The sequence below is a fragment of the Acytostelium subglobosum genome (assembly GCF_000787575.1).
Source record: "Acytostelium subglobosum LB1 DNA, scaffold: scaffold3, whole genome shotgun sequence".
NCBI classification, from domain to species: Eukaryota; Evosea; class Eumycetozoa; order Acytosteliales; family Acytosteliaceae; genus Acytostelium; species Acytostelium subglobosum.
The window spans coordinates 127,449-150,152 of record NW_012236529.1 but is presented as its reverse complement, the minus strand read 5'-3'; the positions used below and the strand labels follow the sequence as shown (position 1 = coordinate 150,152).

At 47.3% G+C, this 22,704-nt stretch overlaps 6 protein-coding genes across 6 annotated transcripts; 2 read left to right on the top strand and 4 right to left on the bottom strand.

The window, feature by feature from the left end:
- Positions 1-644: 644 nt before the first annotated feature.
- SAMD00019534_015310 (hypothetical protein) lies at positions 645-1,145 on the top strand (the record flags this gene model as incomplete). The annotated part of the gene is made up of 1 exon (XM_012902122.1): positions 645-1,145. The coding sequence occupies one exon, from the start codon at positions 645-647 to the stop codon at positions 1,143-1,145; it is 501 nt and encodes a 166-aa protein (XP_012757576.1).
- Positions 1,146-1,255: 110 nt separating this feature from the next.
- Positions 1,256-2,729, bottom strand: SAMD00019534_015300 (hypothetical protein; the record flags this gene model as incomplete). The annotated part of the gene is made up of 5 exons (XM_012902121.1): positions 1,256-1,387; positions 1,443-1,753; positions 1,886-1,961; positions 2,034-2,117; positions 2,190-2,729. The coding sequence occupies 5 exons, from the start codon at positions 2,727-2,729 to the stop codon at positions 1,256-1,258; spliced, it is 1,143 nt and encodes a 380-aa protein (XP_012757575.1).
- A 603-nt stretch (positions 2,730-3,332) lies between these two features.
- On the top strand, positions 3,333-3,485 carry SAMD00019534_015290 (hypothetical protein; the record flags this gene model as incomplete). Its single annotated transcript, XM_012902120.1, has 1 exon — positions 3,333-3,485. A coding segment is annotated over one exon (153 nt), but the record flags the coding sequence as incomplete, so codon positions are not given.
- A 154-nt stretch (positions 3,486-3,639) lies between these two features.
- SAMD00019534_015280 (hypothetical protein) lies at positions 3,640-5,482 on the bottom strand (the record flags this gene model as incomplete). Its single annotated transcript, XM_012902119.1, has 5 exons — positions 3,640-3,937; positions 3,998-4,523; positions 4,603-4,740; positions 4,795-5,021; positions 5,106-5,482. Coding segments are annotated over 5 exons (1,566 nt in total), but the record flags the coding sequence as incomplete, so codon positions are not given.
- A 358-nt stretch (positions 5,483-5,840) lies between these two features.
- On the bottom strand, positions 5,841-8,814 carry SAMD00019534_015270 (hypothetical protein; the record flags this gene model as incomplete). The annotated part of the gene is made up of 3 exons (XM_012902118.1): positions 5,841-6,704; positions 6,773-6,911; positions 6,977-8,814. 3 exons carry the CDS (start codon positions 8,812-8,814, stop codon positions 5,841-5,843), a joined length of 2,841 nt encoding a protein of 946 aa, XP_012757572.1.
- Positions 8,675-22,597, bottom strand: SAMD00019534_015260 (hypothetical protein; the record flags this gene model as incomplete). Its single annotated transcript, XM_012902117.1, has 7 exons — positions 8,675-19,070; positions 19,131-19,699; positions 19,775-20,658; positions 20,743-20,830; positions 20,910-21,276; positions 21,353-21,754; positions 21,849-22,597. The coding sequence occupies 7 exons, from the start codon at positions 22,595-22,597 to the stop codon at positions 8,675-8,677; spliced, it is 13,455 nt and encodes a 4,484-aa protein (XP_012757571.1).
- Between the last annotated feature and the right edge of the window lie 107 nt (positions 22,598-22,704).

The following is a 22,704-nucleotide window of genomic DNA, read 5'->3' as shown; positions in this document are numbered from 1 at the left end:
CTTATTAATTAATGGGGAACATCTGATCATCATCCTAAAGGACCGACTGACACAAACTTGTGTAGGTCAATCACTAACCATCTAACTCACAACCCTCAAAGTCAATCTATCAAACCCACACAAAGTGTTTGTGACACAAAGATGATGTTGCTCAAATTATTTCCAAGTCCACAAACTCAAGTTAAGCCTGGGCAACTCAACAATTATATCAATTACGATGATGACATGGCAGAGAAAAAGTTACATTAGTTTATTAATAATATTATATATAGACGACCTAGGTCGTCATCATATGACCAGGTTCGTCAATTCAATTTCAATTGTTGCTTATCATATGATGCCCCAATGAAACAATAATGAGTAAACGATCAAAGTCTGCAAAGAATAATAATAATAATAATAATAACAATATTAATGTTATACATACTACTACTTCAACAACAACTAGTAGGATACCTACTAGGAAGTATATAAAACAAAAGGATAAACTATCAGAGTTGGGTATACAAATACAATTATCAACGAGAGCAAAGAAAGATAATACTCCAATCTCTACCAATCGAGGGAGAAAGAAGATAGTCCATCATCATTCTCCGCCAAGTGACCACTATGATGACAGTGAAGATGACGACACTGATCAACATATGACCGATGATGACTCGGAGACCTACTTCTCCTCACACGGGTCTTCTTCGCCTCACACTTCATCATCATCTCCACACATTGACCATGACCATGACCACGACGATGACCTTGACGATGACCATGATCAAGACCAACATGTCCAATCAATGCCCAATGTTAAACAAAAGAGATTGATCAAGAATAGGGAGGCGGCCCAATTGTTCCGTCAACGCCAGAAGGAGTACATTGGCACGCTAGAGTTGAAGGCTAGCACGTTGCAGACATCAAACGATTCGGCGGAATCAAGGATTGAGCTGCTGACCAGGGAGAATGGATTGATGCGCCAACAAGTGGATTATCTGCGGACGTTCGTCAAGCAGGCTGTATCCTCCTCCCGGATGCCTCTCGCATCCATCTACAATAGTAACGGCAACATTGTTGTTCCTCTGGTCATGAACCGATCATCCTCCAGTGTTCGATCCTTGATAGCCCAAGTTGTGCCTCATGTCGAGCCAGACTAACACTATCATTCATTCATACATTCCATTCCATTCATTCATTCAAATAAACTCCTCCTGCTTTATAAGTACCAAGCTGATTCGCGTGATGAACGGCCACATGTGGCAACGCATTACTGTGCTGAGAAGTTGACAATTGAACGAAGACTCTTGCCCTCATGCATGACATGGAAGGCCTCATTGATCTCTTCGATTGGGTAGTTGAAGGTGATGAACTCGTCAACCTTGAGCTTACCCTCCATGTACTAATGATTGATTGGGTCAGTGCATGAACATACTACCACAATGACAACAACATACCTTATCAACATATCCTGGAAGTTGGGATCTTCCCTTGACACCACCAAAGGCGGAGCCCTTCCAGACACGTCCAGTTACAAGTTGGAAGGGTCTGGTGGTGATGGTTGCTCCGGCAGGGGCAACACCGATGATGGTGCTGACACCCCATCCCTTGTGGCAGCACTCAAGTGCGGCATTCATGAGGTTGACATTACCAACGCACTCGAATGAGTAGTCGACACCACCATCAGTCTTCTCGACCAACACCTGTTGAATTGGTCTCTCGCCAAAGTCCTTTGGGTTGACACATTCAGTGGCACCAAACTCAGTTGCTAATGTGTTACAGAGGTGTCAGTTATGTTGTGTTGACCAGTCTATGTCTATCCTCTCTATCTCTCTCCTTCTCACTGACGCCACTCTCCACACTCCACATCACACTTCCATCAACTTCATGTGATATGTACCATGTTTGAACTTCTCTGGATTGATATCGATGGCAATGATTCTCTTTGCCTTGGCCTCAACAGCACCGAGGATAGCCTATATTTGATTGTTACGAATGATTGAATGAATGATTAGTATCAAGCCAGGACACTACATTCAAGAACTTACACCTAGTCCAACAGCACCCAGTCCAAAGACAGCAACAACAGATCCCTCCTCAACTTTGGCAGTGTTCAAAACAGCTCCATATCCCTGTTGTTGTGATACACATGTCAATGTTAGTGAGCAAGCGAGTTATCCAGCCAATGACCCGTCAATACATACAGTTGTAATACCACATCCAAGGAGACAGACCTTGTTCAAGGGAGCGTCTTTTCTGATCTTGGCAAGGGAGATCTCAGCGACGACGGTGTACTCACTGAAGGTGCTGCAGCCCATGTAGTGGTAGATTGGCTTGCCGTTGCATCTGAAACGAGAGGTGCCGTCCAGCATGAGACCCTTGCCCTGGGTGTCTCTGATGACCGAGCACAGGTTGGTCTTGCTGTTGGTGCAGAACTTGCACTTCTTGCACTCGGGGATGTATAGAGGGATGACGTGGTCGCCTGGGGCAACAGTGGTGACGCCCTCACCAATCGACTCGACGATGCCACCACCCTCGTGACCGAGAATGCATGGGAACACTCCTTCACTATCGAATCCACCCATAGTGTAGGCATCAGTGTGGCAGACACCCGATGACAATATTCTAACTCTAACCTCTCCAGCCTTTGGAGGGTCGACCTCAATAGTCTCAATGACCAAGTCCTTCTTTGGCTCCCAACACACAGCAGCCTTACAAGTGATTGTCTTTCCAACAGTTGACATTATTATCTTATCTTGTCTTTGTTTTGTTTAGTTATTATTATAATAATATGTTTGTTGTATATATATATATCTATATAACAGTTATTATCTGTTCTTAATTAGGTAACTAACTTGTTTGAGCTCAAGTTGTTAAATGCACGTTGGTCCTCAAGGTTGAGATCCAAAACAGGGGTTTGAAGTTCATGACTACGAAAGGGAATGTGGGGGTTTGTGTCATCGATCTGATACGCACAGTATTGCCCAATTAGGAGACCAAATTAAACTTGACCATAATTTTAATTAAATTATTCTTGTTTGTGTGTGTAAGTTCATAAACAAGACTAGTTGGAAGCACTGCTTCACTCACACACACCTCTCATCTTCAAGTTCAAGTTCTTTAGCTATCTCCTCATTACCAATTCCTAAAACAAATCAAACACAGAGATATAAATAACAATTATTATCTATCTACAGATATTTAACTTCTAATACAATAAGATATAAATATATTAATAATGGTATGTGTATTCATTCATTCATTCATTTATAAGATTGATATTTATTAACACACAACAATGTTATAGGCTCACGAATGCAAATGTGGAGACTCATGTAAGTGCGTAGACTGCAAGTGCGGTCAGGCTGACACACAACCAAAGGCCACCTCAGACTGCAAGTGTACCTCCTGCAAGTGTGACCCATGCAAGTGCTCAAAGTAAATGCTTGCTACCGCCCCCTTTGACAATCCAACTCAATGGTGCAGTGGGCATCACCCTCTGACAATAAATCAGTAGTGAGACTGCTGCTCCAATGTACAAACTAGAGAGAGAGATGTTGAAGAAGGAAGGAAGGAAGGAAGGATGGAGAGTGGAGAGTGGAGAGGAAGGAAGGAAGGATGGAGACTGAGACATGCACTGGATGAGATTTATTCTCTCTTCTTATCCAATCGCTTGGAGTTGTCAGTTTGTTTCAGATCAAGCATCTTTAACCAGAGTAGGAATACAAGGGCCAAGATGGAGCTAAGTACAAGGATCCACATGGCAAAGTTGTAGTTACCAAAGGTCTTTCTACAGACTCCCAATATCAATGGAAACAATACAATGCCAACATTATACGATGTGCCAACCAGTCCATATGACGTGCCAATAATACGTTCTTCAACTATCAAAGGCACAGATGACATCAGTCCATTGTTCATCATTCCATATCCAAATCCACTCATTATAACCCTAAAGTAGTTTGGTCAGTTCATGGTCCATCATCATTCATTCAATCATCCAATCAATTATACATACCATGGGAATGGAGTGGATGTGGTCAAGGTCAGAATGATGATTCCAACACCCATGATGATGATACCAATGCCGACGATGGTGGCTCGCATCTCTGTTCGTTTGATGGCGTATCCAAATAATGGACCCATCAGTCCGGTGCACAGTGTTTCCGATGCCATCACCATGGCAGCTCTGGCATCGGTGTATCCATACTTCTCGATGATCATGTCCGTAGCAATGATATCCAATCCATAGAATGCACTATATCCAAAGAAACAGATTACAGCATGTATCCACATCTTTTGAGGTATGTCCTTGATCAATGACACTGCTTTCCACAACTCGTGTTTGACTCTTTGTAATGATGACATTGATGACACGTCGATAGGTGCATTCTCATCCACATCATCATCTTTCAATTGTATAACTTCCATTTGTTGGATATTAAAAGCATCTGGATCAGTCTCTGGCAGAGTGTCATCATCAATTCCCAACTCTTCAACCTTGCTCTCCAAGTTGTTATAATTATTTTGTTCGTCATCTATGTTTGATTAATTGATTGATTGATTGATTGAGTTAGTGGTGAGGCTGGAATAGTTCCAACAAATAACCAAACATACTATTATATCTCAACTTTGATTGGAATACAACAAAGACAATATTCAATACTAAGGCAGTGAGGGCAACAAAGGCCACGAACCAAAGAGTGAAGGGTATACTAGTTGCCTCTCTAAGTGATGGCAATGCTCCAAATGCCACTTGATTGATATTGTTAGTTATTGTCCAGGGTGATGATGATGAAGATGACATACATAGACTGGCGAATTGTACCCATGTTGACTCTATGCCCATTACAAATGGCATCTCATTGCTTGAGAACCATTGGGCAATGAATGTACTGACACACACCAACAATGTCTCGCCTCCAATACCAAGCAACACTCTTGAGAATAGAAGCATAGAATAGCTGGTGTTGAGTGAACTTAAAGCTGCCAATATGGCAGATGAGAATAAGATTGATTGAAATATTATGCTACACCTAGATTGTTTGATTGTGTGTGTGTGTGTGTTAGATCAAGTGTGGGGTGGGGGGGCTGGAATGATTCCAGGATGGAAGACTTACTTGTTTGCGCCAAACAGGTCGACAAGTATTCCTCCAAGGAACACCATTATTAGATTTGGCAGGGCATAGACTGAGTAGAGTCTTGAGAATTGTTCGGCATCCATGTCATAGAGAGTGTCGAGTAACTTCACCATTGATGTCGGTGTGTTGTAAGCAAGGTACAATGGGAATCCAATGTTGATAATGAGAAACAATACTGTCAACTTCTTCCATTTATCTGACTTTGTTGATGTTGTTGACAGCTTTGCCAGTGCGCCATCATCTTTTATGACGTTTGTTGAGTCTGTGTTGTTGGGCTTCTTTTCATTGTTGTCTCGGTTATTGTGATTGGTCATATCATCGTCATCATCAACGTCGTCATCGGCATGGCTGTGATCACTTCTACTACTGTTACTACTATGTGTGAGCAGTGTTTGAATGACTGATTGTGTGGATTGACTTTCATTTTGGAAATGATGTTGATCAACTACAACTATTGAATTTGCAGTTGTTGTTGTTGATTGATCAATACCATCATCATTTGATATTGACAAGTATGTCGTTGAATTATCTGTATCCTTCATCTATTATTATTACATGATCAAATTGCGAATGAATGAGAATGACGAAAAATGAAAGTTCGATCGTTTCAAGATTGCAAAACACCTGTTTTGTGGTCTTAAAGGACCTGACCAATCAATAATTAATTAATACTAGTTTGGATCACTAAATAAAAATAATACTCAGAGTTATTCGTTAATTATTTGATTTATTATTGTTGTTATTATTATTATTATTATTATTATGATTGTCTTCTAGAGAGTATTTGATAAATTGTTTGTATGTTGAGGATAGTTTCACTTCATCATCGTGTTTGGGGTCCGATAGACAACCCTTTAGAGTACTGACTCTGGGTATCTCCATTTCGCGCATTGATGCCAATAGTCCATCGATTGATTTGGTATGGAATCCAATCTGTATGAACTTATTGCGAAGGTCTAAATCATCCTTGACGATCGTTTGTTGATCAGGTATTTTAGAATCGCGTTTATACTGATCGTCTAGACGTCTGTTGAACTCGATTATTGTATCCTGACTAATACCATTTTTGAGCAATAGTTTCTCCAATGTTCCACCAAGCGCCGTGAGAGCATAGGCAATCTTGAATGTGTTGACATCATTCTCAAATAGTACGTCATGTAGTAGCTCAGCATCTTTGAATACCAATGTTGGTGAAAGGACCCAATCCAAAAAATCATCATTTGTCCATTTGTCCGGTTTCGATGAAAATGATGATAATGCTGTTGCTGATGATTGAGTGTCTCCAATTGGCAATTGCAGGGATGATGACCCTAGGGTCGTTGAGATATCATCTGATGATGGATCGCTGAGTACTGTATAGCTGGAGGATGAGGGAGGGTCCTGTGTCGCACTAGTGGACGTGGACTTGGTGGTGACCGACGATAATGAAACGCGTTGATCCAATGAGTATATCAAGAGGATGGGATGATTCTGGGGCTTGGACATTTCTTCGGAAGAGGAAATGTTAAACGATCCATCCGTATCCCGAATGATTATATTGTATCTCTCCAATTCATTGTTTGTGTCATGATCTTCGAACTGTTTGTGTTTGGAATACCAGTGAGTAAGTGATTGATTGATAAGTATGTGTTGCGATTGATACATACGAGTACTGAGTGCAGAGTGTATTTATCGATTCCAAGCTCGATTGAAGAGACGACCCCTCTCTCTTCACCAGGGAAGATGAAGAGATAGGGTGGTTGCTCCTTCACGTCAATGTTAATGTCAGGACAATTACATATTGGTCTAAGTGATAAGGATTACATGTTAGAGTATTGTTTGATTGATTGATTGATTGATCTTATACATACCTCTTTTTGGATCGATCTGGCAAGGTAGCAGTGGCAGGTTTGTTGTCATGTTTGGAAATGACAAAGAATGAACTCTTCTTCTTGCGTTTGGGAGATGTGCCACATGTGCACTTGCACACGGCATACATATCGAAGAGTTCGCCAAATTCCGTGAACAAATGTCCAATACTCTTGAAAAAATGTCGGATGAATGCATTGTGTCCACTCTTCACCGCCTTTGAGAAGTTCATCAACTCATTGTAGAGGGTGCTGACGACCAACTCCTGGTTCGCCTCCCTAAAGCAGAGACCCCAGAATTGGGCAAATGTGCGTGAGAGTGGACCGAGATGCTGAGCGGCATCGATGGACAGATGCCTAATCTCAGGCACGTGTCGCAACCATTCGAGCAAACAATGAATGGGACTGTAGGCCACTGGTCGGATCCTGATGAGCTGAGACGACGATTGATCAATGTCTGGGACATGGGAGGGGTCTGGGGCGTCGTCCAATAGATGGGACCTCGGCTGTTCAATAGGCGCGAGCATTGATGGGTCAAAGATGGCATCCTCTACAATGTCGGGCTCCGCTGCCTCAACCTTGCTCGGTGTCTGGTTGGGTGGGGTGTAGATATACAGCTCTTGGTATGGTGGTGCATCACGGTTGCCTTGCTCACTGATGATCGTGAGCTGGGAGAGTATCTCGTGCATCGTGCGCATGAACAATGGGAAGTAGGATATTGGCAGGTATCCATCATTGGAGAATGTGTCCAGTGTGGCAAACGAGATGATCAAGCCCAGTGATGTCGCGTTGGCAAGCGCAAGACTGGCTGGGATGCCCTTCAGATGCAGTTGGATGTGCTGGAGCAATGGTGTGTCAAACTGTGCGACCCTTAGTGCGACCTTGCTCTCAAGTGATGAGAGCAATTGAATGATGGCCTGCACATACTCAATCCAGTTCGCCGTGCTGTCCTTGCTCTCTGTGGCCTCTCTGATCAATGATTGCTTCAATGTCTCAAAGTGATTGGTCACCTCAATGTTGGGCGCGCCAGGTGGTTCGTCAATGATGTCCGAGTAAAGGTAACCAAACTTGAGATAGGTGTCCACGATGATCTGAGCGACACCTCTGATGTTGGCGAGTGTGGCATGGTTGAGATGGTTGGCCATCAATGTTGGGATGTCTGACGTGTCGATACCAAACATGGCACATGATTCGATTATTGAGCTGTTGAGTAGCTGAAGGGCAATAGTATTGCTCTTGATCATACGTCCAATGAGTGAGGTAAAGATGCGACTGATGTACTCCAACTCCTCTTGTCTGAGTCTGCTGCACTCTCGCTCAAAGTCGCGAGTCAACTGCACAGTGAAGGCCTGTTTGTATCCGTCCGACAGTCGGCTGCTGATCCTAGTGAGGTCTTTGATTGATTGCGAGACCAGAGGCTGATCGTTTAACTTGGAGATGCTGTCGACGCCACTAGACTCTGTGTCATCGTCGAGCAGGGGCAGGTCCACCATGAACTTGGTCATCTGGCGCACGCCGTGGATCTTGCCCGAAAGGAACTGACATGCGAGGTTCATCTCGATCAGGTCAAGGTCGGGCGCGAACTTACTGCGAGAGAACGTCTGGTACTTGGACACCTGTAGCGTGATGAACCGCTGGAAGTCCTCAAAGGTGTAGTTGGAGCCAATGAGGTAGAAGTTGTCGTCCTCTTCAAATGCAATGTCACCAATGTCCGTGTTCATCTCGTCCATCGACGGCTGGATGATCTTGGATAGCGCCGGGTCGACATTGAGCTGCTCGAGGTGATGCATGGCCTTGTCCTGGTAGTTGGTCATCCAGTTGTTGATACGATTGATGATCATACCATCGCCAATGTCGTGTGAGTGCAGCAGATTGATCCAGGGGCATGTCGTCTGTGATGGACTGTTGAACACGCTCATAGTCTGGCAACTGTTGACAGCCACCCTCCATGATGTTCAGGTGGCGCAGTATAACATCCCACGATGACTTGAGCCTCTCCCATATCTGTTTGAGCTGATCTATTGTGCCCTGGTCTACGTGACGATTGTTGGCCAGGTAGTCGACGCATTCGAGGAACGGGAGATTGATGAAATGCTTGGGCAGGCGACGCGTGAAGTGCTTGAACACGGCCTGCATGAAGCGCACCAGGGTGTTGAAGTAGCGCGAGATACACAACTTTGTGATGTTGGTCGTGAAGAAGAGGAGCAGCTTGTTGTTGCTTTTGGTCAGCTGCTCGTGGATCAACTCGTATGTGTAGAAGGGCGTGCTGAATGATCGCGCACACTCTGCTCGGATCGAGGTGATCGTGCCCATCTCATCCGAGTGTGTGATGATGTCGCGTATCCTCTTCTGTTTGATGCCTGGATAGTACTTGAGCAGTCGCTCGATCATGAATGTAAGGTGATCCTCATACTGTGAGACTTCGACGTCCGAGGCGAATACTGAGCGCATCGTCGGGTTGGGCTTGGTGTAGGCCGTGTCCCAGATGTTGTAGACGAGCTCCGAGAGGAAGTGTCCCGTGTCAATGTGCTTCTCGGCCACCTGTTCATTGTTCCTGATCTCAAACACTTGTGTGAATGAACGCACGCCGACGTAGTCGGTCAGGCCAACGACCGTGTGATCTTGGAGGTAGTTGGCAAAGTGAGTGTCCTGGTTGGTGAGATGCTTGAAGTCCTTGTTGTTTGGCCCATCCAAGAGACTGACTGTCCAGGCGAATGCGCCCCAGATGGATGCTCCAATCATGTACTTGAACAATGTGTTGCCATTCATACAATACGTGTTGGTGTCTTCACCCTGCAATCGATACTTGATGCCACAATCACGGAAGAGTGTCTCCGTGGCGGGGAACAGCTTGCCCGCTACTAAGTTGTGGGTGTCGCGGGTGAGGTGGTAGAGGTAGTTGTTATTCGAACTGCCAATGGACGCCGCGACAAAGTTGACAAGGAGCTGGGCGTTGATGAGCGTGTCGGGCGACTTGACGCCGTCCTTGCCTTCCTTGGCCTGAATCAAAATGCTGTCGAGGTATTGGACAGAGGGATTGAGGCGTTTGTCTATGATCTTTTCAAAGTAGGGATGGAAGTCGTTGTTCTCCGTGATCTCGTTGAATGTGCTGCCAACTTTAACGAGCTTACGGACAAAGTCCATCTGCTTGCCCTCCATATAGAGCTGGAATGTGATGAGGAACATTGACATGCGAAGGAAACCACGCGTGCGAGACGAGTTGGAGTCGGCACAGAGCTGAAGCAGCGACGCCACCATCGAGTCCGACTGCTTTCGAACGGCTGCGTCCAGTTGAGAAAAGAGCAGCGCGTCCTTGTTGTCCTTGTTGTGGCGATCGACCACAAAGTCAAAGTATGTCGACTCGACGGGGTTGGAGACGACGGACACGTGGCAGTCCTTGATTCCAATGAGCTCGAGCAGAGGCATGCAGTTGAGCAGCTCAAACAGCTTGAACTCAGTCTTGATCCTATTGAAGAGATGGATGCGATTGAACGTCTTGGTGATCATGGCGTGCGGCGAGCGGATGGCCTGCGACTGGATGTCGAGCAGGGTCTTGAGGATTCTGCAAAAGTGGCTGTCGCCATGCAGCCATTTGATGTTGCCTTCGAGCGGGTCGTCGTTGAGACTCTGCGCCAGTCGATCAATGATGTAGGTGCTTATCGCAAACAGGTTGATACGCGAGTAGTTGTCCTTCTTTGTCACTTCCTCGCGCCAGACATTGGAGAGATCGTCTGTGGAGAGCAGCTTGTAATTGACTCGACAGTCCTCCAGCAACACAAAGTAGAGCGAATCGACCAGCGGGATGTTGGGCTTGAAGTTGTTGGTGAATACGTCCACCTTGAGCTGCATAAAGTCGAGGATCTTTTGTGATATCTTGCCCTCCTCCATCAGGCACAGGATGTAAGGGTTGGTCATTGTGCTGCCCTTGAACTGATGCTGGTCCAAGATGGCGTTGATGAATGGTTTGAACGACTCCATACTAGGCATGAAGTTCTTTAACATTGTCGACGACCAACCAAGTGGGATGGTCTTGCCAAATGGGTGGGGCACATCATGGTTGCAGAGCTTGAGGAAGTGGTCCTGGTTGTGCGGGGACAGCGCGACAAAGGGCTCAACAATATCGAGGAATGTGCCAAGCTTGAGGCCGGTGAGTTTCCTGCCATAGCTGTCGGTGAATGTCTGGACAAAGCGTTCGCATGTGAGCTCAGCCTGTTTGAAGTGCGAGTACATTGTTGTCAACGACTGTTTGAGCGAGTGGTCTGTGATGTCGACATGGTTAGGCGTGCGATTGGCGATAAAGTCCACGGCCACCTTGAACATGACAAACACGTAGGTGGTCTTGTCGCGCACGCTGCCCACTTGTCTGGCCAGCATTGTGTCGATGCTTGTTCGATTGAGCACCTCACGCACGGCCACACACCAGTTGGTCGTGAGCTCAATGATGTCGCTGCTGGAAATGTCTATCGAGCGGATATGAGTGTAGAGCACAGCCATTGACTCGTCGATGATGTTGTTGACGACCACTCCCATGGTGGGTGAGAGACTGGACTCGAGCAGACGAATGACATCCTGGTTGTTGTCGCTGCCAAGCTTGACGTGGGGCAACGCGAAGCAGTTGAGGAAGTGGAATGTGTCGGCCTGGAAGTGGTTACACACGCTATATGCCAAGATGTTGTTGACGTTGCCAGGCAGGGTCTTGCCCACAATCATTTTGATCAGGTCCACCATCTGCTTGGGGAAGCTCATCGTCAACACGATGAAGTCGCTCACGTATAGATCAAAGAGCGAGGGCGTGTTGTTGATGTGCGAGATGACAGCGTTGATGGGATGATCGTGGACGAGCTTGACAAAGTGCGCAAAGATATCTGCCAAGGTTCGCTGACTGGCCTGTTGCGCCAGTGTTCGATCAAAGAGTGTCGATATGTCCTTTGAGATGTGCGCGTAGATAGGCAGCGTCGAGTCGAATCTGCTCGCGGGAATGCTGAGTATCCTTTGTTCGTATCGATCCTCCACGTAGGCAGAGGGCTCAGGCGCCTCGATGGATCGGATGTACAGCGTGATCAGGGCGTCGCGGGGGTCGCCAATGTCGGCGGGGATCATCGAGACGTTGCCAAACGACTTGAGATTGGCAATGAGGTCAAATATGCGCGAGACAATGGCGTACATGTGAGACTCCAACGAGTTCTTGATTGAGTCGATGAAGGATGTGATCGACATGCCCGTCTGGATGAGCCTGGATGTGTTCTCGATTATGTCTGTGATCAATGAGTTGACGTCCAATTGGTTGGTGAACTTGAGGATGGCCTCGCGCCTCCAAGCCCTGTGCTTCTCAAACAGCTCGACAGTGAGACGCGCGCGGTCCTTGGAGTTGGAGTAGAATTGCTTGACTGATTGGCTGTCTTGTGACTTTTGAACCATGTGTTGCGACATCTGATTGAGGTTGACCGAGTGGATGGCAGTCTGATGCATGGCGCCAAAGAACATCTTGGAGAATGTGTTCTCGAGCTCGATGGGATCGAGCTGAACCTCGAGGCCAAAGGCATTGGCGATCCAATTGCGGATGTCCGAGTCGAGTGAGATGTTTGACGACTCCATGAGCTTGCCGTCGACCCTCACGCCGAAAGAATCAATGTAGATGTGGTCCATTCCATTGACAAAGTTGGCCTTGATCATAGAGTTGCTGCTCAATGAGTACTCGGGTGGGTAGTGACAGATATTCACAAACATTCTGTCAGCATTGTCATCTTGTGAGCCATGCTCTCTGAACCATTGATGAATGTACGTGATCTGATGCTGGCTCACCGATGACATGTCGGCCACAACGACCAGCACAAGCTGGGTCGAATTGATGAATTGCTCCAACAACTTCTGGCACTGCTCCGTGGACTTGACGCCATTGAGCTGTATGACACTCATCTTGTTGTGGATATCGGGCATGCCGGGATGATACTGATCCTGGAACGATGGAAGCAAGTCTGTGAGCTTGTCGGCTGTGATCATACCAAGTGTGAGTGATGTGCGAGTGATGATGGACCATCTGTTCGACAAGGAGGTGTCATTGCCATGCCAGAGCTTCCGAGTGAGCAACGAGTCGAGGAATCGCACCACGTTGAAGTGCTCCTGCTTCAGAATGTACTCGTTGATGTATGATGTGGGCAGTGTGCTACGCGTGAACACACACTCGGGACGCGCAAGCTGGAGTAGCTTGAAGTTGAGCTGTTGGAATATGTCATTGTCTTTCTCGCGTCCGGCTGTGGTCGAGCTGCTGCTGATCAGATCAAAGCCAAGCTCATGCTTGTCGTGTCTGCCTTGTAGATTGTACCCCTTGATCGAGGAGTACACCAGTGATGAGATGGTCTCGGTGGCCGAGTAGCCGGCAAACATGGTCGGCTTGAAGCTGGAGACAAAGTGATCGGCCGACTTCAACAGCTTGGTCAAGTGCTCGTTTTGGTCCATCAGGTTGTTGTGCTGGATGTAATGGAGACGCATCTGTTCGATTGATATGTAGTACTTCTCGAAACGATTGAGCCATGGCGCTTGGGTGTGCTGCAGCTTGGACTCGGGTAGATGTACAATGAGCTTGAAGTTGGGATGCACCGTGCAATAGATTGAGTTGGTGCCAAATGATACGTTGGCCATGAATTGGACGGTGCCATCGGCGGCAGTCAGCAGGGTGAAGTGACGATTGAACACCTCGTAGAAGCATGAGTCGATCAGCGTAGAGTTGACCAGGACGATGGTCTGGCCCTCCTTCATCGCACGCTTGATGCGCGACACTGCCTGAACCAGTGCGTTGTTGGCCGTGTCGTCGGGGAATGTGCCAACTCTGATCACAGAGTGCTTGATGTCGAGCTCGTTCAAGATGGCCAAGGATGTCTCATTCTCAGTCGGGTCGATCAACATCACGTATCTGAATGGATAGGTGCTTGGATGTTGATCAGGACTCATGACCTCGCACAATGAGTCCTTGAGTCGCTCGATGGTGTTGGTGGCGGCGTGCATGGCCGGGACGGTCTTGAATGCGTCGTCAACTTTGGCCAGTTCTTCAAAGAACGCCTTTACCAAGAGCTGTTGCTGATCGGGGTCGATTCCTCCAAAGTTGCGCTCTAGGGAGTTGAGCAACACTTGGGGGCTAAGCATGTTGTAGTTCTGCTTGACGCCGCGCGCTAGATGGCGCAGGAAGAACACAAAGTCACGCTGGTGGAAGAGATGCTGGTCCTTGTTGATCAGATCAAACTTGGGGACGGCCTTGAATGCGCTGCACAGGGCGACAGACAGACGATGCTGGGCGTCGCCCAGCTCGGCGTTGTTGAAGTAGCAGCCCTTGACCAGTGACATCTCATCTTGGTCCGAGATGCCCTCAGGGTGAACAAGCATCAGCATACGGTTGGTTTTGGCTGCGTCGAGTATCTTGTTCGAGAGGATGATTGTCGAGATGTCGGGAGTGGCGTTGTCCATCTTTTGAGAGAGGCGATCAAGGTAGTCGTGCATCACCTTCATGGGCGACTCATCCTCATTGACCAGGCCAGCCTCATCGATGAACACAACACATCTGCTGCTGCCCTGCGATGAGTCGTATGAGCGCTGACGACCAAGTGCACGCTCAAACACTGATGCGATCTCGACATCGGTCGTGTGTGGCGTGCATTGGTATCTGAAGGGATCGGCGTTCTTCATCAGCGACCAAGGTGACGCGCTGTTGGTATGCTTGGTCTCGTTGAGGTTGTCAATGACAATGCTGAAGCTGAGCGTCTTGGAACAGCCTGGTGGGCCAACGATGCACAGGGGCACCGAGCAGTTGATGGCCACAGTGATGCAAAAGATGTTACGTTTGAGAGATTGAGTGAGTGCAACGCCTGGTGGCAGCTTGGTATAGCGCTGATCGCACAGTCCATCGATGATATTGGCAAACATCATTTCAAATGATGGGAAAGCCTCCGCAACAATAGGTGGCGCCTTGTCTGTGTAGTACTTGTTGAACACCTGCAGGAACTTGTTGGCATTGACGTTGGAGGGCAGCACACGGAGATGGTACGTGAGGCCGATCGCCGCCACGATGGACATCCAATGAATCAGCAGATCTCCGTCCTTGAGCTTGTTTGGTCGCGCGCATTGAAGTATGGATTGGCCGACCGGCGTGCGGAAGAACTGATAAAAGTCAATGGCACGAGTGATGTCTCTGATGGAGACGTGTGTGCGTGTCTGACCGACGCGACGCAGTCCCTTCTGGCCAATCAGGATGAAGTCCGACAGGTCACCCGAATGGTACGGTGTGCACATGTGCTCGTTGAGCTGGAACAACACTTGCACGAATGTCTTCTCATTCTTCTCGGTGAACTCGCCAACATTGAGAAGCAGGTTAAGTGTCGATGGCGGGGCGTTCTCCACCACAAATGCGGGTGCGCCCTGTTGCTGACCAGTGTAGTCGATATTGTTGGTGTTGTTGTTACCCATGTTGCGTGGGTTCATGGCGGCCACCCAGAATATGTTGCTGGGCAGCGTTAGCTGACTGCCATCGATTGTGCCATTGGTCAGGATCTCATTGATCAAGGACAGGGTGTCAGGGGGACTGGTGTTGAACTCATCGACGAACACCACCATCTTGAGGTTGGGATCGCGCGCAAACAGCTCGCTTGACTCCTTGACCAACTCAAGCACGCGACTCTTGAACGTAAGCGATGTGAACTTCTGATGCATCACAATGCGATGGAAAATGTTCTTGAAGGAGGCCGTGCAGATCTCTTTGATGGCCTCAACACAGCGCTCTTTGCTCTTGATCTCTCTTCGCTTGCTAGTGGAGAGCACCTGCAAGAAGCTGTTGGGTGGCGCGTAGATCAATGAGCGCAGCAGCAACAGACGGATGGCTTTCTCAACCTGCAGGAACATCTTGTCACGGTCCTCCTCGGACTGGCCTTCGTAGTCGCACATCTGGGACATGGCGTCGATGATCTGGTGCACGGAGGGGTCCTTGGGGAGCTCACGTCTGCTGTCTTGGCTGCTGCTGCTGCCACGCAGCTCAAACTTGGGCAGTGTTTTGAAGATGTCGCTGATCAGGCCGCGCACTCGCGAGATGATGTCGGGCATCGAGTCCACCTTGGCATTGATGAGCATCGAGAAGAAGAGCAGTGTGTAGGTCTTGCCCACACCCGTGTCTCCCGTGAGAATGATTGATCGCTGGCATAGCATCTTGTTGTACAGGGTCATCAGGATGAGGCCAGACTCGGGCGTGAGGACGTAGTTGAACTGATGGCACAGATTGATGATCAGCTCGCTCCTCCCCACTCCAAACAAATTGGCAATGAATGCTCGGAACTTGCTAGTGGACTCTGAGTTGATCGCCTCGTCATAGGTGATCTGGTTGATGATCTGCTTGTGGCGATAGAGTGCGTGGAAGTCTAGGAACTCGATGGATGTGTTGTTCTCGTGCTCTGTGCGGGCGATGAACATTGGTGGCGCGTGCCACAGTGTCTCCATGTTGGCGGCCACAGCGTTGGGAGTGCTGTTGTTAAAGGCGACGGCGCTGGACAGCAGGTTCTGGTCGGCCAGCAGCATGGCCTCGTACAGGAAGTACTGGTACAGCTCGTAGGGCATCAGCATCTTGCGCTGCATCGATCGGCCCGCCAAACCCATCTCGGCGTAGTAGTCGTAGTACCTCATCAAGAATCGCACGCGTTGCTGCATCAGCACGAGGAAGCTCCTGCGATGTTGAAGGCACTGGGGGTCGTTGATGAAGTGTGGCGAATAGTTGAACGTGGCCTTGACCAACTCTCTCGCATGATTGATGTACTCATTGAACGTCACGTCATCGCCCATCTTGATTGATGGCTTCTGAAGTTTGTTGTTGGTGCGGGCAAACATGAAGACCTCGTAGTCCGCATCGTCGTCTTTCCAGCGCATCGTGGTGTGATCCTTTCGCGTGGCAATGTTTGTTGTGAGCGGGATGTTGTCGCTGAGGTAATGCTCGTAGGAGGTGTGATTTGAGTCGAGAGGTGGGTCACCAATCTCAATGTAGATGTGCAGCGACAGTGATCCAGAGGTGCTGATCATCTCGCCCAGTCTGTTGCCAATCACAAAGCCGTGGACTAAATGATAGAGGAACAACTCGAACATGGCAAAGTTGCAATATGGTGATATGTCGAGGTGGATGCCCACGGGCTGCTCCTTGGCTCTGTCCTTGGATGCCATGAGACCCTTGAGCATGTCGATGAGAGGCTTGACATCGTAGTTGGGTCGAATATTCACTCTGATCAACTTGGGCAATTCTTGCTGGATCATGAAGGACTTGCCCGTGCCAGTTCGTCCGCACACAACAGTGAGCTTCTCGACACCCGTGTTGAGCTTGGTCGTGGCCAGGAGCTCCTTGAAATTCTTCCACTCAGTGTCGATCATGCCCTTGTACTGAGGCAAGAAGCCAAATGTACTGTTGGTATTGGAGGGCTCGGTGGCGATGATGTAGATACGCGCCAACGACGATTGGGTGCCCTTGCTAAAGTGATGAGACAGCCATTTGAGTAGAACGTTCCTGTCGCTGGGGATGCCCACAAGGAACAATGTGTGGCCGGCCATCTGCTCGGCCAGCTTGAACATGCAGTCATGCTCATCGCTGAACTTATTGGCATAGAATATCTGCGAGGGATGTGGCAGCTGTGAGTTGTTCAAGTACATCAACGTGTTGAAGAGGTTCTGGTGCGATGGGAGCTCCACAAACATGGGACCGCGATCAAAGTCCAGCTCCTCGTAGAACACATCAGTGGTGGCCAGACGACTGAGCACATGTTGCATGTGGATGTTGAACTTGAGGCTTGTTGTGAGTGTCTTGTCCTTGATCATGTCATTGTGGATCGATAACAATGTCTTGTCGACTGATGATGTGTCGCGCAATGATTGATGGCAAAACTTGATGTATGGCGACAACAATGAGACAAAGTCCCTGGAAGTTGGCGTGGTTGGGGACTCAGCCATGCTGGTGAATCCCGAGAGCAGGGAGGAGATACCGTGAGGCCTCAGATAGAAGAGGCGTGCCGGCAGTGAGTTCATCATGCTCGTCCAATGTTCCAACATTTTCCTGAGATGTGCAGAGAAGTCCTCAAGGGTGTCCAACAGGCCGTTGAAGGGTATCTCTATGAAGCCCTGCGAGAACTGGGGGTGGAATGCGCGGTCCAGCTGACAGTGAAGCTCGTGAATCGTGACAAAGTGCTCGACGGCAATGCCAAAACGGTCCACCATGTCGATCAGCTCGTTGGACTGGAATTGGGTGTCCGAAGTCGAGATCCTTAGGCCCTGCACAACGTCCATCACCTTGAACTGGGGCAGCGTTATCTTGGATGAATCGATGACGACGCACCAGCCCAGGAGGCCATTCTCGTTCTTGGGGCTGCTCGACTGGAATTTCGAGCCGTTGAATATCTCCTTGGCCGTCGAGAGCACTGACTCGGTGTCATGCATGCCGCTCGCGGCTGAGTACAGACTCTTGATCTGCGAGATGTTTGTGACGGTCCACACCAGCTTGTTGATCGTGGTCTCGATGTTATCGCGACTGTTCTTGTTGTTGTTGGTCGAAGCAAAAACGCGGCACAGGTCGCTCAATGAGACAAAGTGCTCGGTCTGGTTGTCCTTGAAGCCGCCCTTCTTGGCGGCCTTGCAGCGTATGATCAGTGGCTTGAGCATCTCATATGAGTGGATGGTGTTGTTCATCAGATTGAAGTTGAACTGATCGCTGATCAAGTTGGCAGTGATGATCTGATTGGTCTTGATAAAGTCATCGAATGAGGCGTAAAAGTCAATGAGCTCGCGATCAATGTGCTGGAACAGCTGCAGCTGATGATGGTTCAGACCGCCAATGAGTGATGTGACCTCGCCCACGAGTTGTTTGGCTTCGCCAATGGTCAAGTCTGATTTGAGGTTGGATACCTTGGCCTGGATGTTGCGCTTGTCATTGTCAAAGTTATCCACGATGATGTAATGTTGATTGCTGTCGCAGTATGTGAACAGATAATTGATATTATCTTGGACTCCATTCAACGATGCCTCATTGATCAATTGTTCAAGTCTGTTGCGTGTTCCATCATATTGCTCGTTGGGATATATGATTGAGAACCTGTTTGTTGTACGATTAGTCACTCGATCAATCAATCATTCAAACAATTAGAGTACTTACAATGTACGATACTCCTTGTTGAAGTTGATGTCCTTGGTCATGGCAAGATTCTTGATGACATTGAGCTTGAGATTGAGTGAGGAGTCATCGTCGTCGATCAATGCCTTTAGGTAATCCCTGCATAGTATGGCAATGTTGTCGATACTGACTGATTTGCTGACACTGATATAGTGATCGAGCACGATACGGAACAGTCTGTTGTTGTCTGAACCAAGTAGGTTGCTGAGAAAGTCGACCAGTTCCTCGCTGATCAATGTGTGTCCGTGGGCACCCTTTGCAGAGGTGATTGCCCGGCACAGCATGGTGCAGGCCGAAGAAGGATTGTTCAGATTGTTCGTGCCGGCCTTGATGGTGAAGTCGAAGCGTGTGTTAAGCCACTCGACCAACTGCATCAACTTGCTCAATCTCCAAAGATGTTTGTAGTGTGTCTCATTGAGCGTGCTTGATCTGATCACTGTTTGTCCAAACGTACTCGCCAGCACATCAGATATCACATCAAACTCCTTCGAGTGATCTGGATTCCAACTCGATGCCATCCTTTGGTACATTGTCTTGAGATTGTGTTGAAACTATGATTGAGTAAGTGAGGGAGTTTGAGTGAGTGAGTGATTGGAATGATTGAATGATTGAGTGAGTGTACATACCTCATTTGTCAAGTTGACGTACTCCAAGACATCCTTGCGCCATGATCTTGAATTGACGATGAGTCGGTGAAGTGGTGCTTTGAGTCCAATGTCCTTGATCAACCTGTGGTTGTTGATGTGGGTCAGGAAGCGATTGAGCAATAGGAGGTGTGGCAATGAAATGGGGATGTGGTCTCTCGCCAGCTCCCCAATCTGTCTGACCAGATCAATGACCTCGCTAATCAATGACGACATCGATGACTCGCTGAACTTTGATGCGACCTGTTGCACGGCCTCCGAACACAACTGATAATATTGTACACGTGTCCTCTCGTTGAGATCCTCATTGATGATCGGACCGCTCTCGCTTCTGAATGCATGCTCCTCCCTTGATATCTCTGTAATGTCAATCATTGTAGGCACCATTGTGACGATCTTGCGAGTGAATAGAGTTGGGATGCGGATGTAAAGATGGCCATAGTCTGGCAATCTGAGAAGTTCCATCATGGCTGCTTGCAGTCTGTCGTACACTGCGTTGTCACGGACAGAGTAGATCATGTACTTCTTGCTCCAAGTGTGTGTGATCGAATCCATCACTTTGGGCGAGCATAGCCATGATAATCTTGCATTCTTGAGGAGTCTGAGTATGACTTCCAGGTGATCAAGAAGTGTATGAGTGTCAGAGTTTTCGATAAACATGTCTATACTCTTCATAATGGTGGCTATTTGTTCCTCTTGATGTTTCATCTGCTTCAAAAGATCATAGAAACGAACATGATTCCTACTGAGCAACTCAAACATAATGTGACCAAGCTTGACATTAGCCAAATCAGGCTTCTCTCTCTCAATGTAATACATTGCCAGATTGAACCTAAACCCAAGGTCATTGTCAGTCAAAGAATTGACTGCATTGATTGATTGATTGATTGGGATGATCGGATGGGTGAGTGAGTGAGTGAGTTAGTGATGAACAATCCATTCATACATACCATCACATGCTATCAATGCGCCAAAGAAGTCACGAGGTGATACGAAGAAGTATGACAAGAAGTCCTCTTGACGCTGATGGTAGTCACTCTAATAAAGTATCAAGAATCAAAAAGGTTAGTCCAAGTATTCCACAATGATGTTTGAATGAATGAATGAATGAACTCACAATGATCAATGGCCAGAATAGGGTGGCAAAGGTCTCGAGAAAGACTTGTTTGTGTTTGATCTCTTTGAATACTGCCAATGTCTTGTCATTTGATAATGTCGAATGTGAATTGCCAAACTCCATCAAGATGAGACGTGTCTTGTGCTCTGGTGTCATGGTGTAATGTCTGCCAATGATGTCCACTATTGGTGAGTCAAAGAAGACAATGCCATTTGCAAACAAATCCTCTGCACTCCACAGAGTATCGCCCTTGATCTCGATAAACTCTGCATATATGGCGTGGAACAGTTGTTTACAACTCTGATAGTTCTGATGTGTGAGCAACTCCATCAGATCCTCCTTAATATACTCGACTGCATCGAATAACCTGAATTATTGATTGATTGATTGAGTGAGTGATTGAGTGATAATGTTGATTGATTGATTGAACGAATGAAACATACATTAATCTCATGATGTAGAGTAGGTAGTACATTCGTGGTTGAGTTGGCCTGTCATGAGTGATGGCCCTCCTGAGATACTCCCGCCTAGTGATAGACAATAAGGCAGGTTTGTCAATGATTTCCTTCAGATCCATTGACATAAACTCCAATAGTTCGATAAGATGCTCATTGGTGCCATTGAGTAGATCATCCAAGAGGTCGGGAGGGAGAGCATTGGTGAACCTTGACCGATCTTTGTGCCAATATATTGGTTTGGAGATATCGATCAACATTCCAGAATGCCACAAACGATTCAAATATATCTCCAAACTGTTCAATGACTTGGTCGTCACTTTGGCAACACGTTGTGGATTGTCAAAGAAGTGAATGGTGATAATGTGTCCACCATCGTCCGATTTGGAACTATTTGTTGATGATTGAGTGATTGGATTAGTGAATGAATGAGTGAGCGATTGGCATGGTGATGAACGATGCATGCATGGTACAAGGACCCTACCATTCAATGTAAAAGATGACGGAGAACTTGATCTCTTCGTTTGGATTTGCTCCAGTGACATATGTGATTGATTGTTTCTTGAAGTCAAAGATGACTGATACTCGATCCTTGTCTGGTCTATGAAAGTCGTGTGACTTGATGTCCAATATGAATGTCTCGCCTGTTCCACTTAGTGCTGCTTCATGAGCGTTTGTCTTGACATAAGATTGAAGATTGCTTGGGATGGGCAAGATGGGCACCAATTGAGATGACACTGATGACAAGACTGAAGGATCGGGTGTAATAGATATCGAGGATGACAATGACAATGATGATGATGACGATGATGACGAAGATGATGAAATTGATGTGGTCGATGTAGTCATCTCTCCATCCTGTGATGCATCAATTGGTCTGATGCTGCTGCCACTGCTACTGCTGATCGTGCTGTTGCCAACCACTCTGCTGCTACTGCTGCTGAGCATGCTTCCATTGTTGTTGTTGTTGTTGTTGTTGTTCTGAGCCGCACTCGCAGCAGCAGTCGCAGCCTCACGCAGTAGTTGTAAATGTTGCCTATTGTTGTAGATTCCAATGGGATGATTGACGTGATTGGGAACGCAATCTCTACAAAGACGTATTCCCCGGCATTGGAAGCATGTTAAATAGAAGAACTTCTTATGTTTGTTACAAAGGCTAAGAGAGTCGAGTGCATCAGTATTGTTGCTATTGTCATCAACTCCACGAGCATCAGGTGCAATATCTGATGACATGTAATGTTGGTACTCTAGATGATGATGACGATGATGATGATGATCTAGATAATAGATAGAATAGATTATACACGTAGGTAATTAAGTAATATTTGTAACGGCATTGA